The 25610-nt window shown below is 42.7% G+C and overlaps 1 protein-coding gene across 50 annotated transcripts in view; it reads left to right on the top strand.

Moving 5' to 3' along the window:
* EPB41 (erythrocyte membrane protein band 4.1) overlaps window positions 1-25610 on the top strand; it is a 175484-nt gene that overhangs the window by 136699 nt on the left and 13175 nt on the right. For 28 of the 50 annotated variants that reach the window (XM_070763861.1, XM_070763864.1, XM_070763845.1 and 25 more), the window contains 2 exons: window positions 5618-5797; window positions 9811-9861. In XM_070763861.1, the coding sequence (XP_070619962.1) occupies window positions 5618-5797; window positions 9811-9861 (231 nt within the window). The remainder of the gene's footprint in view (window positions 1-5617; window positions 5798-9810; window positions 9862-25610) is intronic. The other 22 variants (XM_070763842.1, XM_070763860.1, XM_070763840.1 and 19 more) reach the window with 1 other exon arrangement.

Genomic DNA, 25610 nt, shown 5'->3' with positions numbered 1-25610 from the left:
CTTACCAGCCCAGGGATCTTTGGTCAGCACCACCGCCCCCTCCTGGGTTGGATTCTTTTGCGGGAGACACTGGCTTTCTGGAGGAAGACAGCGAGCATGGGCACAATGAACTATCTGATGATGATTATGCCTGCCCTGAACAGCCAGCTCCCGCAGGACTATTTAAGCCAACTTTATTTAGGCTGCTGTTGCATAAGGTGAAGCAAACCTTGGATGTGCCAGGGGCGAATGCACCCACAGATGCAGGGGATGGACTTAGGACTTCGGCTTCCCTGTGTAAGGAGCAACCTAAGGAATCCGAGAACGTGCCTGCAATGGAGATATTTTTGGAAAATATCAAACGCACCTGGCAGCACCCAGCAGCGGCACAGGGTCCCTCCATGATGGAGCGTCGCTTCTATACGTTCGACGAAGAGATGGAGAACCTGCTGCAATTCCCGCCAGTGGATAAGCCAGTGGCCACACTGGTATCCAATGCTGTCGTCCCTTCGGAGACTGCGGACAGTCTCAAGCCGGATGAAAGACGGGCTGAGACACTTCTAAAAAAGGCCCATCAAATGGCAGCATGGGCCCTACGAGCGGCATCTACTGCATCCATTTTCAATAGGGCCTCCATCATGTGGCTTCAGGAGGTGCAGTCTAGGATGGGGCCTGAAGACTCCCGCCTCAAGCAGGACTTAAACAAGCTGCTAGCGGCGGCCGAGTTTTCCGCGGATGCTACCTTGCATGCGGCAAAGTTTTCTGCAAGGGGCATGGCTTCCACTATATCTTCCCGGCGCCTCCTGTGGCTTCGACATTGGCAGGCGGACGCCAAGTCGAAGTGGCGCCTGTCGTCTGCCCCTTTCCAGGGCACGAAACTGTTTGGGGAGGTGTTGGAATCCGTCCTTGTGGAAGACAAGGATAAGAGGAAGATCCTTCCCAGATCTTCTAGAAGGCAAGATCGCAGTAACACCCCGTATCGACGTCGGCAGCCCTTTCGATGGGACCCAGCCTCCGGAACCACCCAGGCCTCCCGACCCTACTCACAGGGTCAATATGGGCAGTCCTACTCGTACCGGGGCGATAGGACCTACTTTCAAGGCCGGGGCAGGGGATACCAGCAGGCGAGACGCCCCTTTCGGGGTTTCAATCAACGAGGGTTCCGTGGAGCCAAGTGACTCCATAGGGCAGGTCCCTTTGGGGGGAAAACTCCAAAGGTTTTGTACCGCCTGGAGGACCACATCCTCCGACGCCTGGATCCTGGACACGGTAAGCCGGGGCCTACGCCTGGAGTTCCTTTGTATTCCGCCTACCCATTTTGTGTCATGTCCAGTACCCAAGGACATTATCAATCGGACATTACTAGAGCAAGAGATTGCGCATCTCCTAGAGATTCAAGCCATCGAGAGGGTGCCAGCCCATATGGAGGGCATGGGGTACTACTCCAAGGTCTTCATAGTACCCAAGTCATCAGGAGGTTGCAGGCTCATCTTGAATCTGAAACATCTAAACAAGTACGTGTTATACCGAAGATTCAAGATGGCCTCCCTCCGCACGATCCTGGCATCCATCCGGCCCAGAGATCTCATGTCATCCATCGACCTGAAGGAGGCGTATTTACACATTCCCATCCACCCAGAGCACCGGAAATACCTCCGATTTTATGTCCAGGGGAGGCACTATCAGTACCGGGCGATGCCCTTTGGCCTCTCTTCCGCACCGCGCACCTTTACCAAGATCCTGGATTCGTTAATCGCCGCCTTACGGTCCCGATCAATAAGACTTTTAGCATACTTGGACGACATCCTCGTATTGTCCAGGGATCGGGCGACCGCGCAGAAGGATCTGCGGGACACGGTAGCGCTGTTGCAGGAGCATGGCTTTACGATAAACAACGAAAAAAGTCATTTTTCGCCCACCACAATTATAACCCATCTTGGCTCGGTTATCGACACCATCTCCATGAGAGTTTACCTGTCTCCGGAGAGAAAGCGCAACGTCCAGGGCTTAGTCACCAAATTACAACATCAGAGGATGGTGCCGCTGGCCTTCCTTTCCAAGGTCCTAGGGACTCTAGTGTCGTGCGTGGACATCGTTCCCTGGGCACGGTATCACTTTCGCACGCTACAATGGACTTTACTTCCTTACCAAAAACGCCGTGTCAGTCACACACGCAGGTCAATTACGGTGCAACGAGGCCTGCGAGACTCCCTAAGGTGGTGGAAGTCCCGGGCGATACATCAAGGGTCTCCATTTGGTCACCTACAACACATCATTGTGACTACGGATGCCAGCCTCCTGGGTTGGGGAGCCCATGTGGACCATCATGTGACCCAAGGAGTGTGGCTGCCTCAGGACTTGGTTCCTGTGAATATCAATTTCCTGGAGCTAAAAGCGGTGCGCCTTGCCTTGTCGACCTTCGCAACGCTCCTCCACGGGAAGCATGTGTTGGTCCGCACGGACAATGTTGCAACCAGGGCGCATCTCAACCACCAGGGAGGGACCAGATCCCTCAGGTTGATGGAGGAAACACAACTCCTTTTCGACTGGGCGGAGATCCATCTGGCGTCTCTTCACGCGGAGCACATTGCGGGGGAAGCCAATATTCAGGCGGATTGGCTCAGTCGGCAAGCAGTGGATCCCGCGGAGTGGAGTCTGACCCCGCACCTGTTCCAGCAAGTGACCAAACGGTTTGGCAACCCACAGGTAGACTTATTCGCGACTTCCCGCAATGCCCAGCTCCCAAGGTTTTATTCCAGATTTCCCACACCGGGAGCCGAAGGGACCAATGCCCTGTACCTTCCGTGGCCAAAGGAATTGCTTTATGCCTTTCCACCAATACCACTTCTTCCACGGGTCATCGAGAAGATCCTAGTGGAACGGGCGGAGATCATACTGATAGCACCGCACTGGCCACGCCGGGCTTGGTTCGCAGACCTGATGGGGCTCTCGATAGTCCAACCCTGGAGGATCCCAGACAACCTGATCACCCTCACTCAGGGAGCGATTGTCCATCCAGAGCCGCAATGGTTCCACCTGACCGCTTGGCGCTTGAGGGGGACAGATTAAGAACCTGGAACATTCCTGAGAATGTCATCGCTACGATACAGTCGGCCAGGAGGCCTTCAACGACTAGGATATACCAGGCTACGTGGGCCGCATTTACAGCCTTTTGCGAGGTCAAACATCAACGGCCACAGGATGCTAATTTAGTCTTGGTGTTGGAGTTCTTACAATCCGGTCTGGAGAAGGGATTGGCCCCCAACACATTAAGGAGACAGGTAGCGGCTTTGGCAACGATCATTCGATCTGAGGATGGGGGATTATTGTCCCACCATTCGTTGATTAGAGACTTTTTAAAAGGGGCTACCAATAGTCATCCCCCACCGATACGACGTTTTCCTACTTGGGATCTTACGACGGTGTTGCAAGCGCTCACAGCTCCTCCGTTTGAACCGCTGAGAACTGTGTCTTTGAGGATGTTATCTCTTAAAACAGCATTCTTAGTGGCCATTACATCTGCAAGGCGGGTGTCAGAGCTGTCGGCCTTGTCTGTGAGGCCTGACCTTTGTACATTTCAACCTAATAGGGTGACCTTACGTTTGGACCCAACGTTCATACCTAAAGTTAACACCCACTTTCACCGGACACAGGAACTTGTCTTGCCGGATTTCTGCGTGCATGGATCACATCCATTGGAACTTAAGTGGCATAAGGTGGACGTGCGCAGAGCTCTTAAACTCTATATTAGGCGCACGGCATCTTTTCGCAAGTCAGAGGCCTTATTTGTATCCTTCGGCCAACATCGACTGGGTCTCAAGGTGTCATCCCAGACAATTAGTCAATGGTTGAAGCTTTGTATAGCAGAAGCGTACAAAGCATGTTCCCAGCCATTACCCAGTGGAATCACGGCTCATTCGACTCGTAGTGCCGCTACTTCAGCGGCATGGGCCACACATGCATCGATAGAGGACATCTGTAGGGCGGCCACGTGGGCCACCCCTACCACCTTTATACGGCACTATAAATTGGACACGTTTGCTTCAGCCGAGGCGGCTTTCGGGAGGAGAGTGTTGCAACGAGTGTGTGACACTACAGGGTCATGATTCAATGATATCCCTCCCTTGAACAGTGGAACTTGGGTATATCCCATGCTGGACTCTCCTTCCAGAGACATGGGAGAAGAACCGTTGTACTCACCTGAACGGTCTTCTCCAGGTCCTGGAAGGAGAGTCCATACCCTCCCATTGAACCATGGACAGTTGTTACGTTCAGTTACTGTTTGTTGTTGCTTATTAAATAAATTCTGTTTATTCATGATATTCGTTTTTTTAAAACTGAGGTACTGGGGCAGCAAGGGGGCGGTACCTAATTAATATGTTAATTATATTAATTTAAAACTCAGTTCCTACCAATAAGATTGAGCTAAATCCCATGCTGGACTCTCCTTCCAGGACCTGGAGAAGACCGTTCAGGTGAGTACAACGGTTCTTTGCTGTGAGGAAGTAAATTGCTGGCAGGCAGAAACCAAAGAGTTGGGGTGTATGGGTGGGGCGTTTTTATCCCTTTTGGGGGGGGTTAAAAAGGTATGTCTTATACTCTGAAAAATACAATAATTTGGCAATCTCATTCTTATTTTTTTTCTTACCAAGAGTTAGGATTAGGAGTGATTAACCTTTGTGGAGTTTGGTAAAACTATAATCACAAAGATATAAACCACACCAATCAGTGATGTCTGCAGCAGTTATGTCTGCAGCAAAAAGTAAAAGCTTTTTTGATATAAGAGTAACAGCAGGCAAAAAAGGTACAAGATCCAAATTGAGTTCCGTATTGTATGACAGCCTGCTCAGAAAGAAACATCATCAAGCTTAATAAAATTTACCAATTGTGAATATAGAATTGAAACTTTAAAGAGGCTAATAAAGTTATACAAGTTTCAGATTTGATTTCCCAAAAAAATGGTTTGGAATGTGGAGGCATAAATATAACTCCCTTTTGCAAGTGCTGAAAATATTATTATTATTATTATTATTATTATTATTATTATTATTATTATTATTATTATTATTATTATTATTTATTATTATTATTAAATTTATATGCCGCCCCTCTCCGAAGACCTTTAATATTTATTAAAATACTCAGATACTATTTATCAAAGCTACATCTTTTGCTATGATTGTGTAGCAATTCTGGAAGATAGCCACACTGTCCCAGGAAAAGAAGCAAATCCTTTAAGCATTTGCATTTGGACAATACTTGATATACTTGGGCATGTTCTGAAGCACCTTCTGGGAATCAACTCCAAAGTATAGTTCTAGATTCTAATAAAATATGCTGAGCATTGGAAATGTATAATAGGTAACTCTTCCAAAATTAGGAAATTTGAAAAGATTTCCACTCATGAAATAATAATTGGGGATTTTATTTTTCTTAGTCTAGTTGAAAAAAATAATGTTGCAAATAATGTTGAACTTTATTTGGGATATCCTGCACTAACTAGTACATTTTATTTCTCTGAGGGAAAAAAAAAGAATTGACTTGACTAATTTTCTGCAGCATCAAAGGAAGCGGTAGAGATTCACTTCAGTAAAACTTTCTGTGGTTTGTGTTGAATTTTTCCCTCCTAAAATGATAGGATCTAGATAAGACCCAAGAAGAAATAAAGAAGCATCATGCTAACATCAGTGAACTGAAGAAAAACTTCATGGAATCTGTTCCTGAGCCAAGGCCAAGTGAATGGGACAAACGGCTCTCTACTCATTCTCCTTTCAGAACGCTTAACATCAATGGACAGATTCCAACAGGAATTGAAGGAGTGAGTACTTTATAAAGTACTGATGATTTATCTGGCTTTGATCTTCTAAATAAGACTACTTTAATTCTCCAGAAATTGGAATTTCCCTTTGGGGAAAGGACATAAACAAAAAGTTAAGCAAGTTTGCTTAAGTGTTTCATTACTCATTTCTTGTATATTGAATGAGCTATTAACGCTTTAAAAGCCAATTTTCTGTTAGGTTACTATGGACATTGGAGTTGGAATGCCTAAGCATAAAATATTATAGAAGGAGGGACATACATACATACATACATACATACATACATACATACATATATATTTACATGTATGTACATATATGTACAAAGCTGAAAGGATGAGATCCTGTAGCCTAGAGTTTAATTCTCTGCCTTACAAGTCTAAGGCTGCAAGTTCAAATCCCAGTGAGGGTATGGCTAGCTGATGAGGCCAGAACAAGGCCGAAATAGATCTATCCTAGTCTCCCTTAATTTTCAAATTCAGCAAAAACATGTTACATACATACATACATAGCCCTCCTACAAGATTTTATGCTAAGACATTCCAACCCCAATGTCCATAGTAACCTAACAGAAAATTGGCTTTTAAAAAGTTATAACCTCTTTACCTCAGGTGGGTGGTTTGGGTGATACAAGGGAAATAATTCCCTCATCTCTAGATTGGGAAGTCGAAAAATATCTATGTACTAATCCACACTGAATTAGCATGATAGTTTATGCTCTTCATCCTTCAGTAAGAAATCTTTGCAGGGCTTGATTTAGTCTGATGATATTTATTTATGAAATTTCTAGACTTTCCTAATCTGTTATGATTCTGGATGGTTTCAAAATACAGCCATACAATAAAATACTATGAAATATGAAAATAATCAAGCACCTGGAAAAAAATAATCATTTTAAAAAATCCAAAATGTCATAGAATCACAACTAACACTAGCCCAAAACTTGTGGATTTAAATAGAATCAGGGTGAGAAATCTTGGGGGAATGTTGTCCCAGAAACAGGTGCTACTGGAGAGGAGCACACCCTCCCCATATATTATAATAATAAAATACAATGGTACCTGGGGACTCATTAATTGGTTCTGGGAGGTGCAATGAGTACTAAAAATGAGCACCTAATCCACATGACTAATGTGTAATCCTTTGTTTCTATTTACTAAGATACCACTGTACAATATATAATAATATTGGACAGGAGACAGGATGTGTATATATGCAGACGCAATATACGATCATGGGCAAAAAAGATGTTAGAGGAGACAATGTGGGTACCTAGGGAAGGGAGGTATAACAACAAGGGGGAGAAAGTAATGATTAGTACACTCAAAGTAATGCCTCATAACCAGACTCTACCCCCTGGGAAGAGAAAGAGGCAATATGCAAACGATAAAGAAGGAACAGCAATTCCGCCTGTTTACATGACCAAGCTACCAACAACAAAGTTAATTACAGGAGGGAAGGAAGGGTGTGGGCCTGTGATGTGGGTAAAGAGCAAATTGAGCAGCATTATATAAAATCAATTGTCTTCAATGGGGATTTTAACACTCTGACGATGTTAGTAGAAGACTAATGAAAGCGTAGTTAATTTTAGTAATTTTTAATAAGTTTTAAACATTCCAGAGATCACAATGGCTGTTGCCTCATCACATACACACACACACACACTTTCCCCCCAAAAAATAAGACATCCCCTGATAATAAGCCCTATCGGGCTTTTGAGTACATGACAGTAAGGCCAAGCGCTTATTTTCAGGGTTCAAAAAATATAAGACGGGAAACACAATATATATTTCTCTCCTCTCTCCCTCCCTCCCTCCCCCCCCCTCTCTCTCTCACACACACACACAAACAGTATTGTTGGTACTTACAAGACAGTTTGCATACATGCTAGTTATGTATGTAGTGTTATGTCTCACTTACCATTTACTGTCAGTAAAAGGCATTTAGTCCATCTCTGTAAAGTTGGAATGTAAATTCTGCATTGTTAAAAGTATTACAGTATATTTTTGTATTTTCAGTAATTTCTGAACTTGGTATTATACCCTGCAGTGTAATTGTAGATATGTTGGATTAAATCTGAACTAAATATTTATTAAAATACTCAGATACTATTTATCAAAGTATTTATATGCTCTGGATTCAGAACATAACATTGCTTTAAACTTCTGACTGGCAGTATATTGAATACATCATATATACACACAAGGTACCAGTGGTACCTTGGTTAACGAACGCCTTGGTTAGCGCACATTTCGGATAACAACCAAAAATGTTGGCAAAAATTTGCTTCGAATATTGAACAAAAATTTGGATACCAAACAGAATTTTTTGGTTATTATTCAAAATGTCCCTCACTCACGCCTCCCTCTCCTTACCTCTTAACTCCTTATCCCCCCCCACTGTCCCTCATTCCCCCCTCCTCTTCTTATCTCTTTACCTTTTGCTTCTCTTTGTCTCCTCACCAGGAGAGCAGCAAAGCATCGCTTTGGCTATGACGAGGCAGGCGCTGCTGAGTTTGCTGGTTCCGGTAGCAGCTTCTCTTTGAGGACCAGCTGATGGTGGCGGCGGCGGCTCCGGTGGCTTCTTTTCAAGGACAGTGGGGGCGGGGGCCTGGGCATGGACGTGATGTTCCCAGCGCTGCTGTTCCTCGAAAGGAAGCTGCCGGAGCTGCCTCAGCTGTTGCCGCCGTCACCACCAGCTGGTCCTGGCGGCAACGGCGGAGGCGGCTCCGGCAGCTTCCTTTCAAGGAACAGCGCCGGGAACATCACGTCCATGCCCAGGCTGCCACCTCAGCCACCACCACTGTTCTTGAAAAGAAGCTGCCACCGCACTCACCACAGTCTTCAAAGAGAAGCCCCCCTGGGACCAGCAAACTCAGCGCCTGCCTGCCGAGGAGACGAAGGCAGAGAGACAAGAGGTAAAGAGGTAAGGGGGGGGGGAGTGAGGGACAACGGGTGGGGGGGGGGGATGAAAAAAATCCTATATCGCTGGTGGTCCTGGAACGGGATCAATTTTCCCCATAGGAAGTAAAGGCTGGGAACCAATTAAATCCATTTCCATTATTTCCTATGGGATAAATTGTTTCGGTTAACGACCATTTCGGTTAACAACCAACCTTCTGGAACGGATTGTGGTAGTTAACCAAGGTATTGCTGTACTTCTTTTGGAAACAAAATGAAAGTCATAAACTATTGCCATTTTGGGGATTTTTTTTAGACCTAATATATCTGACAATCTTGGGATTTGCTGGTGTATTTAGTTTTTCAAGATGAGCTGTGTTTTGCTAGTGAAAAAAATCCCCTAAATCTAATAATATCTTTCTGCCTGTCAATAATAATGTGCATGATAACTAAATAGCTATTATAGTAGCATGTGAAATTTTTTGCAGTCATTATAGATCTAAAATTGTTTTGTTGACTTACTTTAAGAACATCCAAAATTATTAAAGTATAGAAATGAAGAAATTGACAAGAAAAGATTTTGATTTTATTTTGCAGTTGATTGCATTTTTTGGTTGAAAGAAGTAGGAATTGTTGAATTATGGAAGGCCTTTTCATGATTAGCTTCTGAGGCTCTGATTAGAGTAGAGTTGTTAAAGAATGCTATAAAGTTGGATTCCTAAAGTTTTGTTCTGATTATATAAACGTTGGACAAGAATAATTTATATTTTCTTAAATAAAAATTAATGTAATTTGAGGACATTTCAGAATAATTGCATTTCTCAGATCATAACTTCAATACTTCAGGTAATAAATATTAGTGCATGGACTTTTCATTAGAATTAATTTTAATACACATCTCTAAGTTTCTTAACTTGCTTTCTTAAACAGAAGGATTATTAGTTATTAGAAGTTATATAGTTTGTTAGTTATATAGTCATAGGGAATTTCATTTTTTAAATTTAAGTATTGTAATTTTAATAGTCTATACACTGGGATTTAATTCTGGTTTATCTGACCATGTATTCTACTTTGAAATACAATTGCATTTTCCATACTTTGTGTATGTCTAGGTCAAGAAAACCACATTTCAGCCCTGTGAAAGACAGGTCGCTGGGCCAGAGGTAAAGCTGCTGTTTTGATCCAAGCTTCTAAAGCAGATTTTTGCTATTGCAATTGGTATTGGCAATCCCAAACCTTCAGCAGCAGCTGCTAGCATTGTTTGGGCTGCCTTTTCAATAATGTCATCTCTCACAGCCTTCTGATCTAACATTTTAAGTGAATTTGCAGTGCTGCAAGCTTTTGCAGCTTTTCAATTGCTTCTTTCAGCGCATGGCTGGTTGACAAAAGTGCATGAAGATGTTGCCATAAAGTTTGAGAGAGAGAAATTATGAAAGTTTAACTCTACCCTGTTCTTTTTATGTTGTCTTCCTCTCTTTTCATGTTCTTCTTTTAATTTTCATGTTACTCTTGCATACTTTATCATTTCATTTTGCTGCCCAGACTTCCAGCTACTTTCTCCCTGATCTCCATTACTTAGGGGTGTGCAAAGACTCTGTCCCCAAATATCAGATTGATCAAAGAAGACTGAATCAACTGAGAGAGCTTAGAGCCAAATTTTTCCTGTCCTAGATAGCAATTTTCATTTCTCATACATGAAAAAAAATCTTCATAATTATCCAGCTTATGCTCAGTTTTCATATAAAGCTGCAAAATACTCATATTTAAATTCTTTACACGCTAATGTCATATGCAAATAAAAATATAGAATAATTCTTTCTAATCTTACTATTAGAAATGCACATTGCATTTTCTTTGTTTTTAGGAAACTGAATATTTTGCACTTGAATCACAATGTAACATGGAGGTAGACATAATATCTTCCATGGCAATACTTTCTTCAATATTCAAACAGTTAACTTTGTACAATTTTGAATTTCAGTAATAGCATAGGAAGTTACAACCAATATTTTGTATGATATCAGTTCTGTTTGTAAAGCAATAGTGTTATTACATACATACATACATCTTAACACTCAAATATATATTTTAACCCATGGACAGAGTTGATTTAGTATGAGTTTCTGCACAAAGAACTATTAGCAATTCAGAATTTGGTTTCCACTTCATAAGGTTAACAGATGCATAACTGGTACAAAACATATTTTGCTATCATTCTGACAATTTCTGTCATTTGTGTCCTTGCATATCCCCAAGTAGCATTTTGAGCATTTTTCATCAGTCATTTTGTTCATCTCTCTGTCTTTCTTGATCTCCTACCATGAAAGCAGACACAGGAACACGCTCTGTTAGTGCAGGATGAAGATTATATTAAAAAGCAAGAGAAAGTTCCTGAAGGAAGTTTACCCCATCAAGCAACTGAAGAAATCCAGGCCAAAATTTATATTCCAGTTACTGAAGAGCAGAAAACATTCAAAACATGTCACCTGTATACTAACATTTTTTCTTCTCCACGCTTTCCTTTTCTGATGTCTTTATTGGTGATCCTTGCAATGACTATGTGGTGGATGGTTTTTCTGTGATTAAGGAACTCACAGAGGCTTATATGAAATATCAACAAGACTCTGCACCCTTTGATTTCTGGCTAAGCTGCTGTCTTATTCTTTTTGTTTTATTTTTTATGATAGTTCAGTTCTGCTTTTTAAAAGATGTAATTATCGAATACATAACTTTTGGTGTTTGTGAGAGATAACAGCGAACATCAGACAAGTTCCATTGTGATAAATTTTAATATTGTGCAATTCCTAAAAATCTGATTGTGTCAATGATACTTGCTTGGATGGCTTCTATCTTGTTCAAGACTCATGTCTGCATGTATTACTATAGGCTTACTGTTAAAGTCGGATGTTGAGCACAGGAGCTTGTCGGGGGGGGGGAAGCAGTAATTGTTGGATTTTATTGGTATTATAAAATAGATTAAATATTAAAACACTTTTCACACCTCTGTCTTAAAGCCATTTCTTTGGGAAATGTGATTTGTGTATCAATATAATATAGTGGGGTGAATTATGTCTTATTTCAAGAATAAGTCTGGGTAGGGATAAAGTGGACTTGCAGCATACGTTTCCTCACATTAATTGTAAGGGTAGAATATTCTTTTTTTCTGCCTATGTATTCTTAGATGCATATATGTGAATTATTTATCCTCTCTGTATGATTTTACTTGAATGAAAGATTGTAACTTCTAGTTGCTGGCTAGATTGGGTTAGAATGATAAAGAGCCAATAACTTATTAGAAGCAGTAATCTATAATTTAAATTGCTCTCTTATCATTACTTTAATTTTTTTCCTCATTTTTTCTGTGCTTTCCTTTTCTCTGGTATATTTACTAAATTGTTTTTTCCCCCCTGCAACTCCTGTTTGTATGAAACTATGTTCTAAATGTGTGTGTACTGTTTCATGCATGATGTTCCTTATACTATGTGCAGTTGTGTTAACACATAACTGAGTATTACTTTAGGTAGAGATTCTGACATCTAACTATATAGTCTGTTCATTTAAATCTTTGCATGTTGTTTAAACTTTGAAACACTCAGATGTAAAGATAGGTATTTGATATCCAATTTATTTGTATAATTTTAAAACATAATTATAAAGTTCTGACTTTGACTCTTCATTACTGCATTATGCAAACCACAGATGAATGGATAATTGCAGTATGCAGCCTAAGCAGCTATAAACTTGAATCTAGAAAGGAGGTGTGTGACAATTATTGAGCAAGGTTGAATATGAGTGAAGTTTAACTAATTCAGATGATATTTTAAAATTAATCTTTAAAATGTCTATTATTTAGAATTATATACAGTATGTTTGTATTTTATGTGCAGGTGAAAAATACTTATGAGATATTTATCTTTTTGAGAGTTTAGAAATATACAAATTAATTTCTTTCAGTTGTGCAGTCATGTCTCTAGATTAACATTCCCCAGCCTGAGGGAAAAGCATATGTACTGCTTTCAGTACCATGGGCCATGATCTTCTTTTAAAGATGAGGGTCTGAGCCATTGCTTAAATAGCTGCATTTCTCCCTACATTGTTGCTTTCTGATGGTGATGCTATTATATTGTTGCTTACAGAATTTCCTGTAGTTTTCTGTATAACTCTCACACTATCTAAGATATTGGAGTGAAGGCCATCAGTCATAAACAAAGAGGTCAAACAGTATTTGAAATATACAAAATATGTAAGATAAACAAACTACCTACCATCAATGAGTCTCTCAAAGAAGGTTAAACCTTTAACCTTCTCTGCACGGACTCACCTTTTATTCATGAAGGATTGCATTTATAGCTAGCATGTGCTACTAGATCCATCCATCTTTGGAAGCTTAAATAGCATCAGTAACCACATATATAATGATTAATAAGACTAGACTACTTGGGACTCTTCAGTTGCACCAGAGTATTGGAATCGTAACACACTGGGACCCATAGAATATTGCAGTTGCAGTGTCTCTTGATCTATTTCTGAACAGAAGGTTTAAATTATGCCTTCCATACTTTGGGACTGAGTTGTTTAAAGGATCATTTCCACCCACATAGGTATGATCAAATCTTCTGAATGAGATGGATAGTAATTATATAGTGGGTGTTCCTGCAGATGAGGCTATAGAATGGAATTTCACCAGTAAGATGTATTATACTTCTAATTTTTATAGGTTTAAAAATAATTAATGATACATTATGCTAATCTCTCTTTTTTGAGTGTGTATGTATGTATGTATGTATGTATGTATGTATGTATGTATGTGTGAGATTTTTAGTGCTTTACTTTTTAATATTTTTATTTATCCTGCTATACCACCAGAAGACATCCAGTCAAAATATTCCTAAATTACCAGTTTTTCTGAAAGTAGAATATAAAAGCATGTACCAAAGTTCATGAACTTTCCCAAGACAATTTTGTGGGCAGTTATATAAATTTGATAAATAAATAAAATGGGCATCACAAAATTTTATATTAGGTAATAGAAGGAAATTTGATGAGTTCAGGGTGACAATGTTTTTCCATTTTACTACTTTATGAACTATAGCAAGGAGGAGACCATTTGGGTGAGTTCCAACCATAAGTTACTTGGTTCAGTTTATTCTTGATTATAAAACATTGAATTAAGTACTGTACATGTTTTTTTTTTAAAAAAAATCACAGGCAAAAGATCATACAGCAAGAGAATGGCTAATACATAGGTTTGGATCAACCTGCATTTAGTGATTGGGCAATTACAGCAAATGTTATTTTTTGTTTTCTTTATCGTGTTTATATATGGATTGTTGTTCAGTAATAATTCAGGACAATCCTTTTACTCACTTAACAATAGCTAAAGGATCTTGAAAGGCAAAACTTCGGCTCTGCCTAAGATTTTAGAGAGCTATCTAAGTATGTAGTAATAAGGAAAGGGTTGATAACTTCAAAACTAGTGGAAAGTAATCATTTATCATTATCCCTAAAATTCTTCTTCACAGTAAGGACACAGAATATCTAAAAGAATGGTTTTGATCCATACAACCAAACTTCTAATATTCATTTTATAGTTTCATTAGAAATTATCCTTTGTTTATCCCTGATTGTTTTTGAAAGGACAGAGCCACAATACTCAAATTATTATTGAGTACCATAATTCAAGTTTTAAAATCCATCCAGTTTGCAGTTATAAATTAATAGTAGTCTATTGCTTTCCCTCACCAAATTTTTGAAGTTTAATGTAAGAATGGTACAAATAAGAATAAGTTAAATTTGGAATGTTGTCTTTGTGCTTCATAATGCTGCTTTTTAAAGTTTATTGACCCTTTTGAAATGTATTATCTTTCACTAGTTGGTCTCTGGAAATTCTTGCTGGTGAGTGTAGTATGTTACCAATTGTGCCTTTTAAACACTAAATATAGCTTCTTCTGTACATATTTTAAGTATGGGGATAATCTAATATTGATACATTGCTTGAAATACCCATAATATTAACTTGCTAAGGAAAATTCTTACATGGTAAGATTTTTGAAAAACAAAATAATTTTAAGGGGTTTATCACTGATTGCTTGCACTGTATATTAGTTTATCCCCTTCTTTTTTATTTGGATGCTGTTTTAATATAGATCCTCTGCCTGATCCAAAAACCTATTAAGAATAACTATCTCCATTCACTGCAGTGTCAATAGTGGAGTTATTCACAAATTAGTAGGAGCTTTTAAGTGGAATTTTTTAACTTTTGCAAACTAATACACAGGTTATTTTGAGTCACCTGTTAGGTGCTTTTGATGTTGAAAGATACAAAAAAACCATTAAAAGCAACTCGCAATTTCATTGCCTATTTTCTTTAGCAAGAAACATGTATCAAAAAGCTTTTCAGTGGTATCTTACAACAAAGTTCCCAAGTTCTCCAGTTTTTGCACAAGTCAGACACTTGGGATTTTGAGAGCATCATTATGATCATTCTTACCAGTTAGTTTTCAGGCATTCAGTATAGATTCATTTGTATGAAGAAGATTTATGAGATTGTACAGCTGTTCTCTTAAGATACCCCTTTTCACCTCAGCTTTCTTTATATTGTATTATTCCCAAAAATAATAGGGTGCAACCCCCCATTATTTTTATTTTCCAAAAATGCCTCTGGGATATATGTGGGATTCAGAGGCATTGTTAGGATTAAATGTAATGCTTGAACTGGCACTTGCTTTACAGCATGCTAGTTTTTGTTGTTTTTAAAATAATTTTAAAGAATTAAAATCAGATTAGTTGATGGCAAGGGAAATAATCTGCAGCATATTGATGATTGTCACCTAATAAACTGTTTATTACAGCTGTAATCTGGAGCAGTCTGAACAATCATGTCATTTTAATCGATGTAGAACTTTTTCTTAAATGAGTTTTCTTTTAAAAAGAAATCAAATGCAATTAAAATAAAAAATATGGATAGCCAGCTATAGATATGACCAAATTAAGTCTTAACTTTTAAGAATAACAGAGTTGGAAGGGACCTTGGAGATCTTCTAATCCAACCCCCTGCTCAAACAGGATACCCTATAGTATAGTATCAACCTGGGGGTTGGGACCCCTTTTGAGGTTGAACGACCGTTTCACATGGGTCGCCTAAAACCATGGGAAAAGACAAATTTCCCATGGTATTAGGAACTGAAGCTTCTATTCTAGTGCCTTGGAACATATTTTTACAATCTGATCAATCAGGCGTTTATAGTGGGGGTGTCCCTCTGATCTTCCTGCCAATCAGCTTAAAACTCTGTTGGGAGAATTGGCGCTAGACCTATGGTTGGGGGTCACCACAATATGAACTATATTAAGGTATCACGACATTAGAAATGTTGAGAGCATACTATTTCAAACAAATCTCTTCTTCAAAACCTCCACTGTTGGAATTGTTTTATATAATCTCTTTGAATATCAGAGTATAGAGCTCCTATTATAATACAAAAGTCTCTTTCCCATTATATTTATCTTTATATTGAATTGCACACTTACGGAAACATTGTTCAAACTTTTCTAAAAGCCACAACAGAATTCCTTATGGAATGTGGGAAAGAATATTAAGTAACAGGGGTTAATACAAAAGGAAGACTAACAATTTCTGATGTAACAAATGTATTTACTATAAATATAAAAATACAGGAGACTTTCCAAAAGACTACATAGCAAGGACATCATATCAAATTATATGTGTCATCCCTTGACTAATTTGCATGTAGCTAAACTTCTGTAGCTGAAAGTGAGCATGCTTGTCTTATAATTAACATTTCCAATAAAAATTGTACTTTAACAAATTATTTATAATATAGTTAAATTTTTTGACAAAGTCTACAATTCATAGCAGTTGATTTATCTCTACTAATATATGTTGCTATTAAGTTGCTGTTGAGTTGCTTAATATTGATCGCTTCTTTAACCTGAGGCTTCTGCATCACTAATCAGAAAAAATAAGCTTTTAAATTACTCCCATATTTGGGGTTTGCTTCTCTAGCTAAAAAAAAGCAGAAATGGCAGACAATAGGTTAAAATATTTAGCTCAGATTATTTACAAGGGGTCTTAGGCATCCTGATTTGATGAGGTATAGAGACAGATAATATGTGTGCTATAATATACTCTTTGTATATTTGTGATATCATGACACAAATACTGAAGGGCAAAACTTGTATCATGTGGCCATCTATATTCAATGTTTTGATACCATGATGGATACAGGGTGGATAGGAACAGACACCTTTAGAAAATAATTGAGAAGGAAAGAAACAGCAGTTACAATTTCACAATGTTAAATTTGAACTTGTACTCATACAAGTTCACATTTGACATTCAGTCTTGGTGTATGTCTCCAATCAGCCCCACTATTTGAATATTTTGTTTATCATATAGATGCTGCTTTTAATGGCTGATATTAATAGCCACTCACTATACATACAGTGCTATTTGACAGAACCAAAAAGAGTTCTGGAAACAAAGTTTTGCATATATTATTTGATCTGCTTAGTTAGTGCAGAATTCACCACTTTAATGTAGACAAATTAAATGACTATTCAAGTCTTTTTTCCCTTATTTATTTGCTTTTAATTTTCCCTCTTTGAATAAGATAATTTTTTAGAAAACCATAATCTGTTATTGCATAATCATTTAGTGATTTCTTGTCACTTTCAGTGAAAATTGTACCAAATTTTACTTTGTTGAAAATATTTCTCAGTCTTTGGATATTTCACAAGCTTTTTATAATGTTTTTAATATGATTCCATCCCTTGCAGCAAAATCATGTCATTCATTACAAAAATTAATTCCATTAATTTCCTGCGGCTTATATGAAAAGTTAGATTTGGAAACAAATATCCTTTATTACTGGGATTCATGAATTTCTGGCTTTTCCCAGACATCTTATCCTATTTAAAGTGTTATATCCTATTCAGTGGGTGATTGGACCAGGCAGATTTTCTATACTATTTCTAATCTTAAGCATGTTTTCATTCTTGGCTTTTTTCCCCATTATTCTTCCTTATATTCTAGGAGAGCTTGCTGAGATTTATAATGATCTATTTCAGGGATCTCCAACCTTGATAACTTTAAGACTTGTGGACTTCAATTCCCAGAGTCTTGGAAGTTGAAGTCCACAAAAGTCTTAAAGTTGCCAAAGTTGGAGACCCCTGATCTAGTTGAGAACTTTCCAACAGGCACACAATGGAAGACAGTATAGCATCATCTTTGGTGAAATTATCTGGCTTGGCTCGATGCTAGAGATACCCTTGCTTTCTATGAGGCTGAATGGAATTCTTTGTTTTATATTATGTTCTTACTCATTTTACTACACATTGAAAATAGTATTGAAAAGTTTGCTGTTTAACATTTGCAGTTTAGATACTTTCAAGCAAGCAACATCATTGTAAATATATAAATAATGAGGTAGCTTCTCATCGTCTCTGTTGTATGCCTGGCATTTTTCTTGTTGTTATTATCACTTGGATCATTCTTATTAAAAAAGTCAGTAACACTTTATGTTGTGCTTTGTTGAGAAATTGAGCTTTGTTGAGAGCTTCAGCAGTTAAGATGGGCTCCTAGATTTATGTATAAAAAATCCAGGTTATAAGCCAGTGATGGGAAACCTTTTTGGCATTAAGTGCCAAAAGTCCAATCGCGAGAGCACTTTTGCGCTCGCATGTGCCAGCATCCATAATGAAATACGCGACCCCATTTGCACATGTGCACACAACCCTCCCCCGCACTCCCCGTGAGTATGAGCTCCACACTGTGCATGTGCATATGCAAACCCCTCACTATGCATGCATGTTCCCCCACGCATGTGCCCCCCACTTTTCCAAGAGGGCTGGTGCACTTCTTACCAGAGGACAATCAGGTACCAGCCTGTTCCCTGGCAAGACAAAACAGCATCCGTTTCTCAGCCAGTGGCAATTCCCTCAGCCCCACTACCTCGAAAGCGCCATTCCTTGGCCAGGGAAGCTCCAAATGCTCTGCCTTGCCTGAGCTTTTCCCTGCTAGGAACTACCATTCCCCGACTGGCAGCAGCTCTCTCTGTCGTACCCCCACCCACCTTGGCAACACCAGTTGAATAAACTCTGAACATGCAGCCTTGCCTGGGCTCCTCCCTGCTGGGAACTACTGTTTCTCCACTGCATCTGGAAGGAGAGTCCAACATGGGTATTTAACCAATCCTATTGGTAGAGACTGAGTAAAAAATTAACATAATAAATAGGCACCGCCCCAACAGTCTCCCATGAGCCTCAGTTTTAAAAACTCAGTCCAAGAGTAGAGTCATACTGAGTTTTGCTTAGAGTAAATTATTGTTTTTTACCATGTTTAATGTGTTGTTTTTGTCTCCTCTCCAGATGGAACTGCGTTGGAGGAAGGGGTCTCTGTCCTCCGAGGACAACACCCCCACCGATCTCCTTAGGGGCTGTTTCCCTCCGCGGGATCTGCCCCCAAGAGGAGCACCTCAGCCCGGAGTCACTGGCCTCCGCGGTCAAACGAGGGCTGCGGGCCGAAGGTGGGGGGGTCCGCCCCCCCCACTGGGAGGTCCGAGGCGAGGAGGCACCCCAGGGGACTCCGCTGGGAAGAGCGGCAGCCCAATCAGCTGTGAAGCGGCGAGAGCTCAATATAGCCGCCGCCGCCGCCGCCGCGAGCGCCACGGAGCCTCGGAAGAGGCAGGAACCGGGAGATCCCCAGGAGGTCCGAGGAGGCCGGGGAAGCGGCGGCAGGCTTGTTTTCCTCGGGCGGCGAGCGTAAGGAAGCGGGGAAAACCCGCGAAAGCGCTGGGCGCCGCCATCTTGGGTAGCCCCCAAGAGAGCGAGGAGCGCGCCGACCGGAAGGGCTTCCGGCAGCTGGAGGGCGCCAAGAGAGCTTCGGGCTCCAGAGCGCAGGCGCAGTACCTACAGGGTGGCCGGTCGCCATTTTTCTCGGAGTGACGAGGTGCTAAGGAGAGGTTTCGAGCTCGGTGATTAAAACGAAGTGCTAAATAGTGAGTACAATGGAAAAACAAGCCGGAGAAAGCAAAGCTGGATCACCGGCGGGCCCTAAGGAGAAGGATAAGGGGAAGACTAAAGAGAAATCCAAGGCTTCTCACTCCCCAGCCTCAGCAGCTTCACTTAAAGAGGCAGAGAAGCGCATAAAAGCGCTAGAGAAGAAGTTAGAGGCGGCCTTACAGCCTTCTCCTTCAGTGGTCCCCTTAACGCAGCGGCAGGTAACCACTCCTGACCCTATGACCCCGCAATCAGCCTATGGGCCTACAGGGGCCTTTCAGGAAGGTGATTGGTCGCCAGATGGACAGTTTTTCTCTATACCTCAAGCGGCACCATCACCTTCCCCGTCTTGGACACGACCTGAGTCAGTGGGGCCAGCAAGACGAGGCGCACAACCCCCTTCAGCCACCTTCACCCCCACGGCGGCCGGATTGCGGTCCCAGCAGGGGTCTTGGCAACATATGCCCCCAGATATGCAGGAGTTAATGGCTGAGATATACTCGCAGGGGGTGACCGCAGGGTCTAGCCAGTATGCACGCCGAGCTGCACCTCAGACAAGGAACCTTTGGCCAGCACCGCCCCCTTCGGGGCTGGGGTCCCTATCAGAGGAGCCGGTCTTTGGCGAGGACAGTGACAAGGAGTACGAGTTCTCAGAGGATGAGAACCCACCCGAGCAACAGCCTGTAGCAGGTCTTTTCAAACCAGCACTGTTTAGGACCTTGCTTTTTAAGGCAAAGCAGGTGATGAATCTCCAGGGAACCAAGACAACTGAAGAAGACACCGGAAAAACTTCAGCTTCTCTGCTTAGGGAGCCTCAACCCGAGACTGATTCTATTCCGGCTTCACACATTTTCATTGAAGGGGTCAAGAAACCGTGGCAATACCCCGCAGCGGCCCAGGGACCATCAAACCTGGAGCGCAAATTCTATACGTTTGATGAGGAGGTGGAGAAACTTTTGGAGTTCCCTCCCATCGATCAACCAGTAGTGACATTGGTTTCCAGTGCCCTAGTACCATCTGAGACGGGTGAGAGCCTAAAACCTGAGGACAGGAAGGCGGAAACTCTATTGCGGAAAACCCACCAGATGGCCGGCTGGGGGTTCAGAGCAGCGGCCGCGGCCTCCTTCTTTAACAGAGCCTCCATAATGTGGCTCCAAGAAATGCAGTCACGAATTGGACCAGAGGAGGGTAGATTACGCCAGGATTTGAGTAAGCTGCTGGCGGCAGCTGAATTTTCAGCAGATGCAACCCTCCATGCGGCTAAGTTCGCCAGCAGAGGCATGGCTACCACACTCTCTTCTCGTAGACTTCTGTGGCTACGTAATTGGCCAGCAGATTTGAAGTCAAAGTGGCGCCTCGCTTCAGCCCCATTACAGGGTTCAATGCTCTTTGGGGAGATCCTAGACAAGGTCTTAATTGAAGACAAGGACAAGAAAAAGGTCCTGCCTCGATCCAGCAGACGCCAGGATAGGAGGTTCACTCCTTATACGCGCCGCCAGAACCCTCGCTGGGAGACACCTACTGGTTCAGGCCAGACACAGCGGCCCTTCAACCAGAACCAATATACACAGCAATCCTTTCGGAGCGACCGTGGATTCTCCCAGGACAGACAGAGGGGTTACCAGTCAACCAGACGGCCCTTTCGGGGGTATAATCAGAGAGGCTTCCGTCGTTCAAAGTGACTCAGCCGGGAGTCTGCCGCTGGGAGGGAAGTTACAACACTTCAGCCCCTCTTGGCGGAGGACTTCCTCGGACAGGTGGGTGCTAACCACCGTGTCAGACGGACTACGGTTGGAATTCATAGGTCAACCGCCTCACCGTTTTGTACATTGCCCGCTAATCCGGGACCCTCTAAAGCGACAACAGATCCACAAAGAAGTGGCTCATTTGCTAGAGATTCAAGCAATCGAACAGGTGCCGCCACTGGAAGAAGGGAAAGGATTTTATTCCCGAATTTTCCTTGTGGCCAAAACATCAGGAGGTTACCGAATGATACTAAACCTGAAACAGCTCAATGTCTTTATAAAGTACAGGAGATTCCACATGCACTCATTACAGACCATTCTCCCTTCAATCAGGACTCGAGATCTGCTAACCTCGATAGACCTGAAAGAGGCCTATCTACATGTACCGGTATACCCGGCTCATCGGAAATTCCTCAGGTTTTGTTCAGAGGGCATTCATTATCAGTACAAGGCCATGCCCTTTGGCCTATCTTCCGCCCCGCGAACCTTTACCAAGTTGCTGGACGCTTTGACGGCGCATCTGCGGTCGCACTCCATCAGACTGATGGCCTACCTGGACGACATAATTATCTTGTCCAGGTCCCCCGGTCAGGCCAGGGAGGACTTGTCCAGGACGGTGCGTACTCTAGAAGACCATGGATTCACCATCAACCTGGAAAAGAGCCAGATGGTGCCTGCTACCAAGCTTCAGCATCTAGGAGCCATCATAGACACCATGTCAGGCACTGTGTCTCTGTCTCCCGAGCGGCAGGAGAATATCCGCCGTCTCGTTACCGAGCTGTCTCGCCGCAGTCGGGTTCCGTTGGCACTGTTGTCAAAAGTGTTAGGAACACTGGTGTCCGCTATCGGGATTGTACCCTGGGCCAGACACCATATCAGAAGCCTGCAATGGTTCCTGCTACCGGCCCAGAGGGCCAGGATCAGCCACTCCCACAGGTCAATCAAATTGCCCAGGGCAGTCGCAAAGGCCCTACAGTGGTGGACCACCGAGGCGATTCAGGGAGGTTCTCCTTTCCGGACACAAGATCGACTCATACTTACCACAGACGCCAGCTTATACGGATGGGGAGCTCACCTGGGCCGTCACATGGCTCAGGGCATCTGGACAGTGGAAGACCTGTCCCCAATCAATATAAATTTTCTAGAGCTGAGGGCAGTCTTTTTAGCCCTCTTAGCCTTTGCCCCCATAGTAAAGAACAGACATATACTCATATTAACAGACAATGTGGCGACCAGGGCCCACCTGAACCACCAGGGGGGCACGAGGTCGCACCGACTCATGGAAGAGACCGCACGGCTTTTCAATTGGGCCGAGGCTCACCTAGCGTCCCTCACTGCGGAACACATTGCTGGGGTCAGCAACATCAAGGCGGATTGGCTCAGCAGGGCAACGTTGGATCCGTCAGAGTGGAGACTCGATCCGGAACTCTTCAAACAGTTGACCCAGAGGTTTGGAGTACCCCTGGTAGACCTGTTTGCCACCAGTCAGAACGCTCAACTCGAGAGGTTCTTCACACGGTTTCCAGATCCGAGAGCGGAAGGGACGAACGCCTTGTGGGCTCCTTGGCCCCCAGGTCTGCTGTATGCCTTTCCACCGGTGAACCTGGTCCCGAGGGTGGTGGAGAAGATCCTCCAGGAGAAAGCGGAAGTACTCTTGATAGCCCCTTACTGGCCAAGACGTCCATGGTTCGCCGACTTGGTGGCGCTCTCAGTGTCGCCTCCGTGGAGGATTCCGGACCGGTCTGTCTCGCTCAGCCAGGGGAACCTTCATCATCCGGACCCCCAGTGGCTACACTTGACAGGCTGGCACTTGAAAGGAACAGACTAAGACAATTTAACTTGCCGGAGAAGGTCATAGCTACCATGCAGGCCGCTAGGCGTCCATCGACCTAAAGAATTTATCAGGCGACTTGGACAGCCTTTTGTAAATTTTGCACTAAACACTCTATCGACCCTGGGGTAGCTTCTGTTTTAGATGTTCTGGGATTCTTACAGGCAGGGGTAGAACAAGGTTTAGCCCCTAATACATTGAGGAGGCAGGTAGCTGCCTTATCTACCATGATCCAGACATCAGAGTCTCGAACGTTAGCGCAGCATACTTGGATTCGAGAATTTATTAAGGGAGCCACAAATATTCATTCTCCTCCAGTTAGGAGATTCCCATCTTGGGATCTTACACTGGTACTGCAAGCATTGACTAAGCCCCCCTTTGAGCCATTGAGGACTATACCAGTCAGGTTACTTTCCTTGAAGACGGCTTTTCTTGTAGCTATTACATCCGCTCGCAGGGTGTCAGAGCTGTCAGCATTATCTGTAAGGGCAGACCTCTGCCAGTTCTATCCAGACAGAGTAGTGCTTAGGTTGGACCCTTCATTTGTGCCGAAGGTAAATTCGGCCTTCCATAGGAAGCAAGAGTTGATCCTCCCTGACTTCTGCACTCATGGAACTCATCCCTCTGAGTTACTGTGGCATAAGGTAGATGTCAGGAGGGCTCTGAAGATTTATATTAGGAGAACAGAACCATTCAGAAAGTCAGAGAATCTGTTTATTTCCTTTTCAGAGGCTAGATTGGGACTTGGACTATCGGCAAAGTCTATTAGTAGGTGGCTTAAGGATTGTATCTCTGAAGCTTATAAGGCGGGAGGGCATACCCCTCCAGACGGGATACTAGCTCATTCAACCAGGAGCTCAGCGGTGTCAGCGGCATGGGCAACTCAGGCGTCCATCGAAGACATTTGTAGAGCAGCAACCTGGTCAGCGCCTACTACGTTTATTAGGCATTATAAGGTGGACTCCTTTGCTTCTGCGGAAGCAGCCTTTGGTAGGCGAGTCCTCCAGAAAGTGTGTGTTTCTCCAAAGTCCCTAGTTAGACCTTCTCCCTCCCATGGGCCTTGAGAGCTTTGGTATATCCCATGTTGGACTCTCCTTCCAGATGCAGTGGAGAAGACCCGTTGTACCTACCTGAACGGTCTTCTCGATGCACTGGAAGGAGAGTCCAAACCCACCCGGTAGTTGAAGGTTCGGGACTCCGGAGGTTGGGTTGTTGTTGTTGGGTTGTTGGATTGTTCAATAAATTTGGTTATCCTCTTTCCTTGGTGATTCGTTTTTAAAACTGAGGCTCATGGGAGACTGTTGGGGCGGTGCCTATTTATTATGTTAATTTTTTACTCAGTCTCTACCAATAGGATTGGTTAAATACCCATGTTGGACTCTCCTTCCAGTGCATCGAGAAGACCGTTCAGGTAGGTACAACGGGTCTTCCTGGATGGAGCAGCTCTCTTTCTCCCCACACACTTTGGCAGCCAGAGATACTCTGAATGTGCAGCCTTGCCTGGGTTTCTCTCCACTGTAAACCACATTCCCTGGTTGGCAGCAGCAGCTCTCTCTGTCTCTCTCCCCCTCCCCACTTTGGCAATGCCATACGCTGCAAACGTGTGGCCATGCCAGGGCTTCTCCCTGTTGGGAGCCACTGTTCCCCAGCTTCGCCACTCTTCCTGGAGTGTGCATGCGCAGTGGGTGGCTGTTCTTTTGGTTTTTGGCACACCCGTGCGCATGAAAACCAGCTGACCGGCACAGCAAGGGGCAACGGCTCTGCGTGCCCGAAGAAATGACTCTGCATGCCACAGGTTCGCCATCACAGTTATAAGCCATAAGAAAAGCTATTATTTTGAAAGGAACACTTTTTAAAATTCCTCATTTCTCTTTCAAAAGCCATACCTGTAGCTTCAGGATGGACAGCATTATTTTTCAAATATAAGACATTGAACTGTGTGTTTAAGAAACCTACTTCTCAGCAGTATGAAATCATTAATTATGTGCTTATGTTTCCAAATAAGCTTTCAGTATGATAGATACGCCTAGTTCTAAGAACCAGTAGCACCGATGGTGGGAGGCTCCGCCCACCCACCCAGGACACTTTTGTGCATGTATAGAAGCTTTTGAGCATGCATTGAAGCGTCGTGCGCACAAACTGGTAGTAAAGGGTTTTAGAACCATTACTGTGAGATCTGTGTTTTACAAGTAAGCAGTGAAGGTAATGTGGTATGTATATTTTCCCAGTGCACCTTGTAGCATTTTAGCACAGGAAGACGACAGTGGTTATTCAGAAACAGTATTGGTGGGACAGCAAAAGCTAACCCCCTTCTTCTCCA

The sequence above is a fragment of the Erythrolamprus reginae genome, chromosome 11 (assembly GCF_031021105.1).
Source record: "Erythrolamprus reginae isolate rEryReg1 chromosome 11, rEryReg1.hap1, whole genome shotgun sequence".
Taxonomy (NCBI): domain Eukaryota; kingdom Metazoa; phylum Chordata; class Lepidosauria; order Squamata; family Dipsadidae; genus Erythrolamprus; species Erythrolamprus reginae.
Note: the sequence above shows the minus strand (reverse complement) of the source record. Positions and strands in the feature narration are given on the sequence as shown.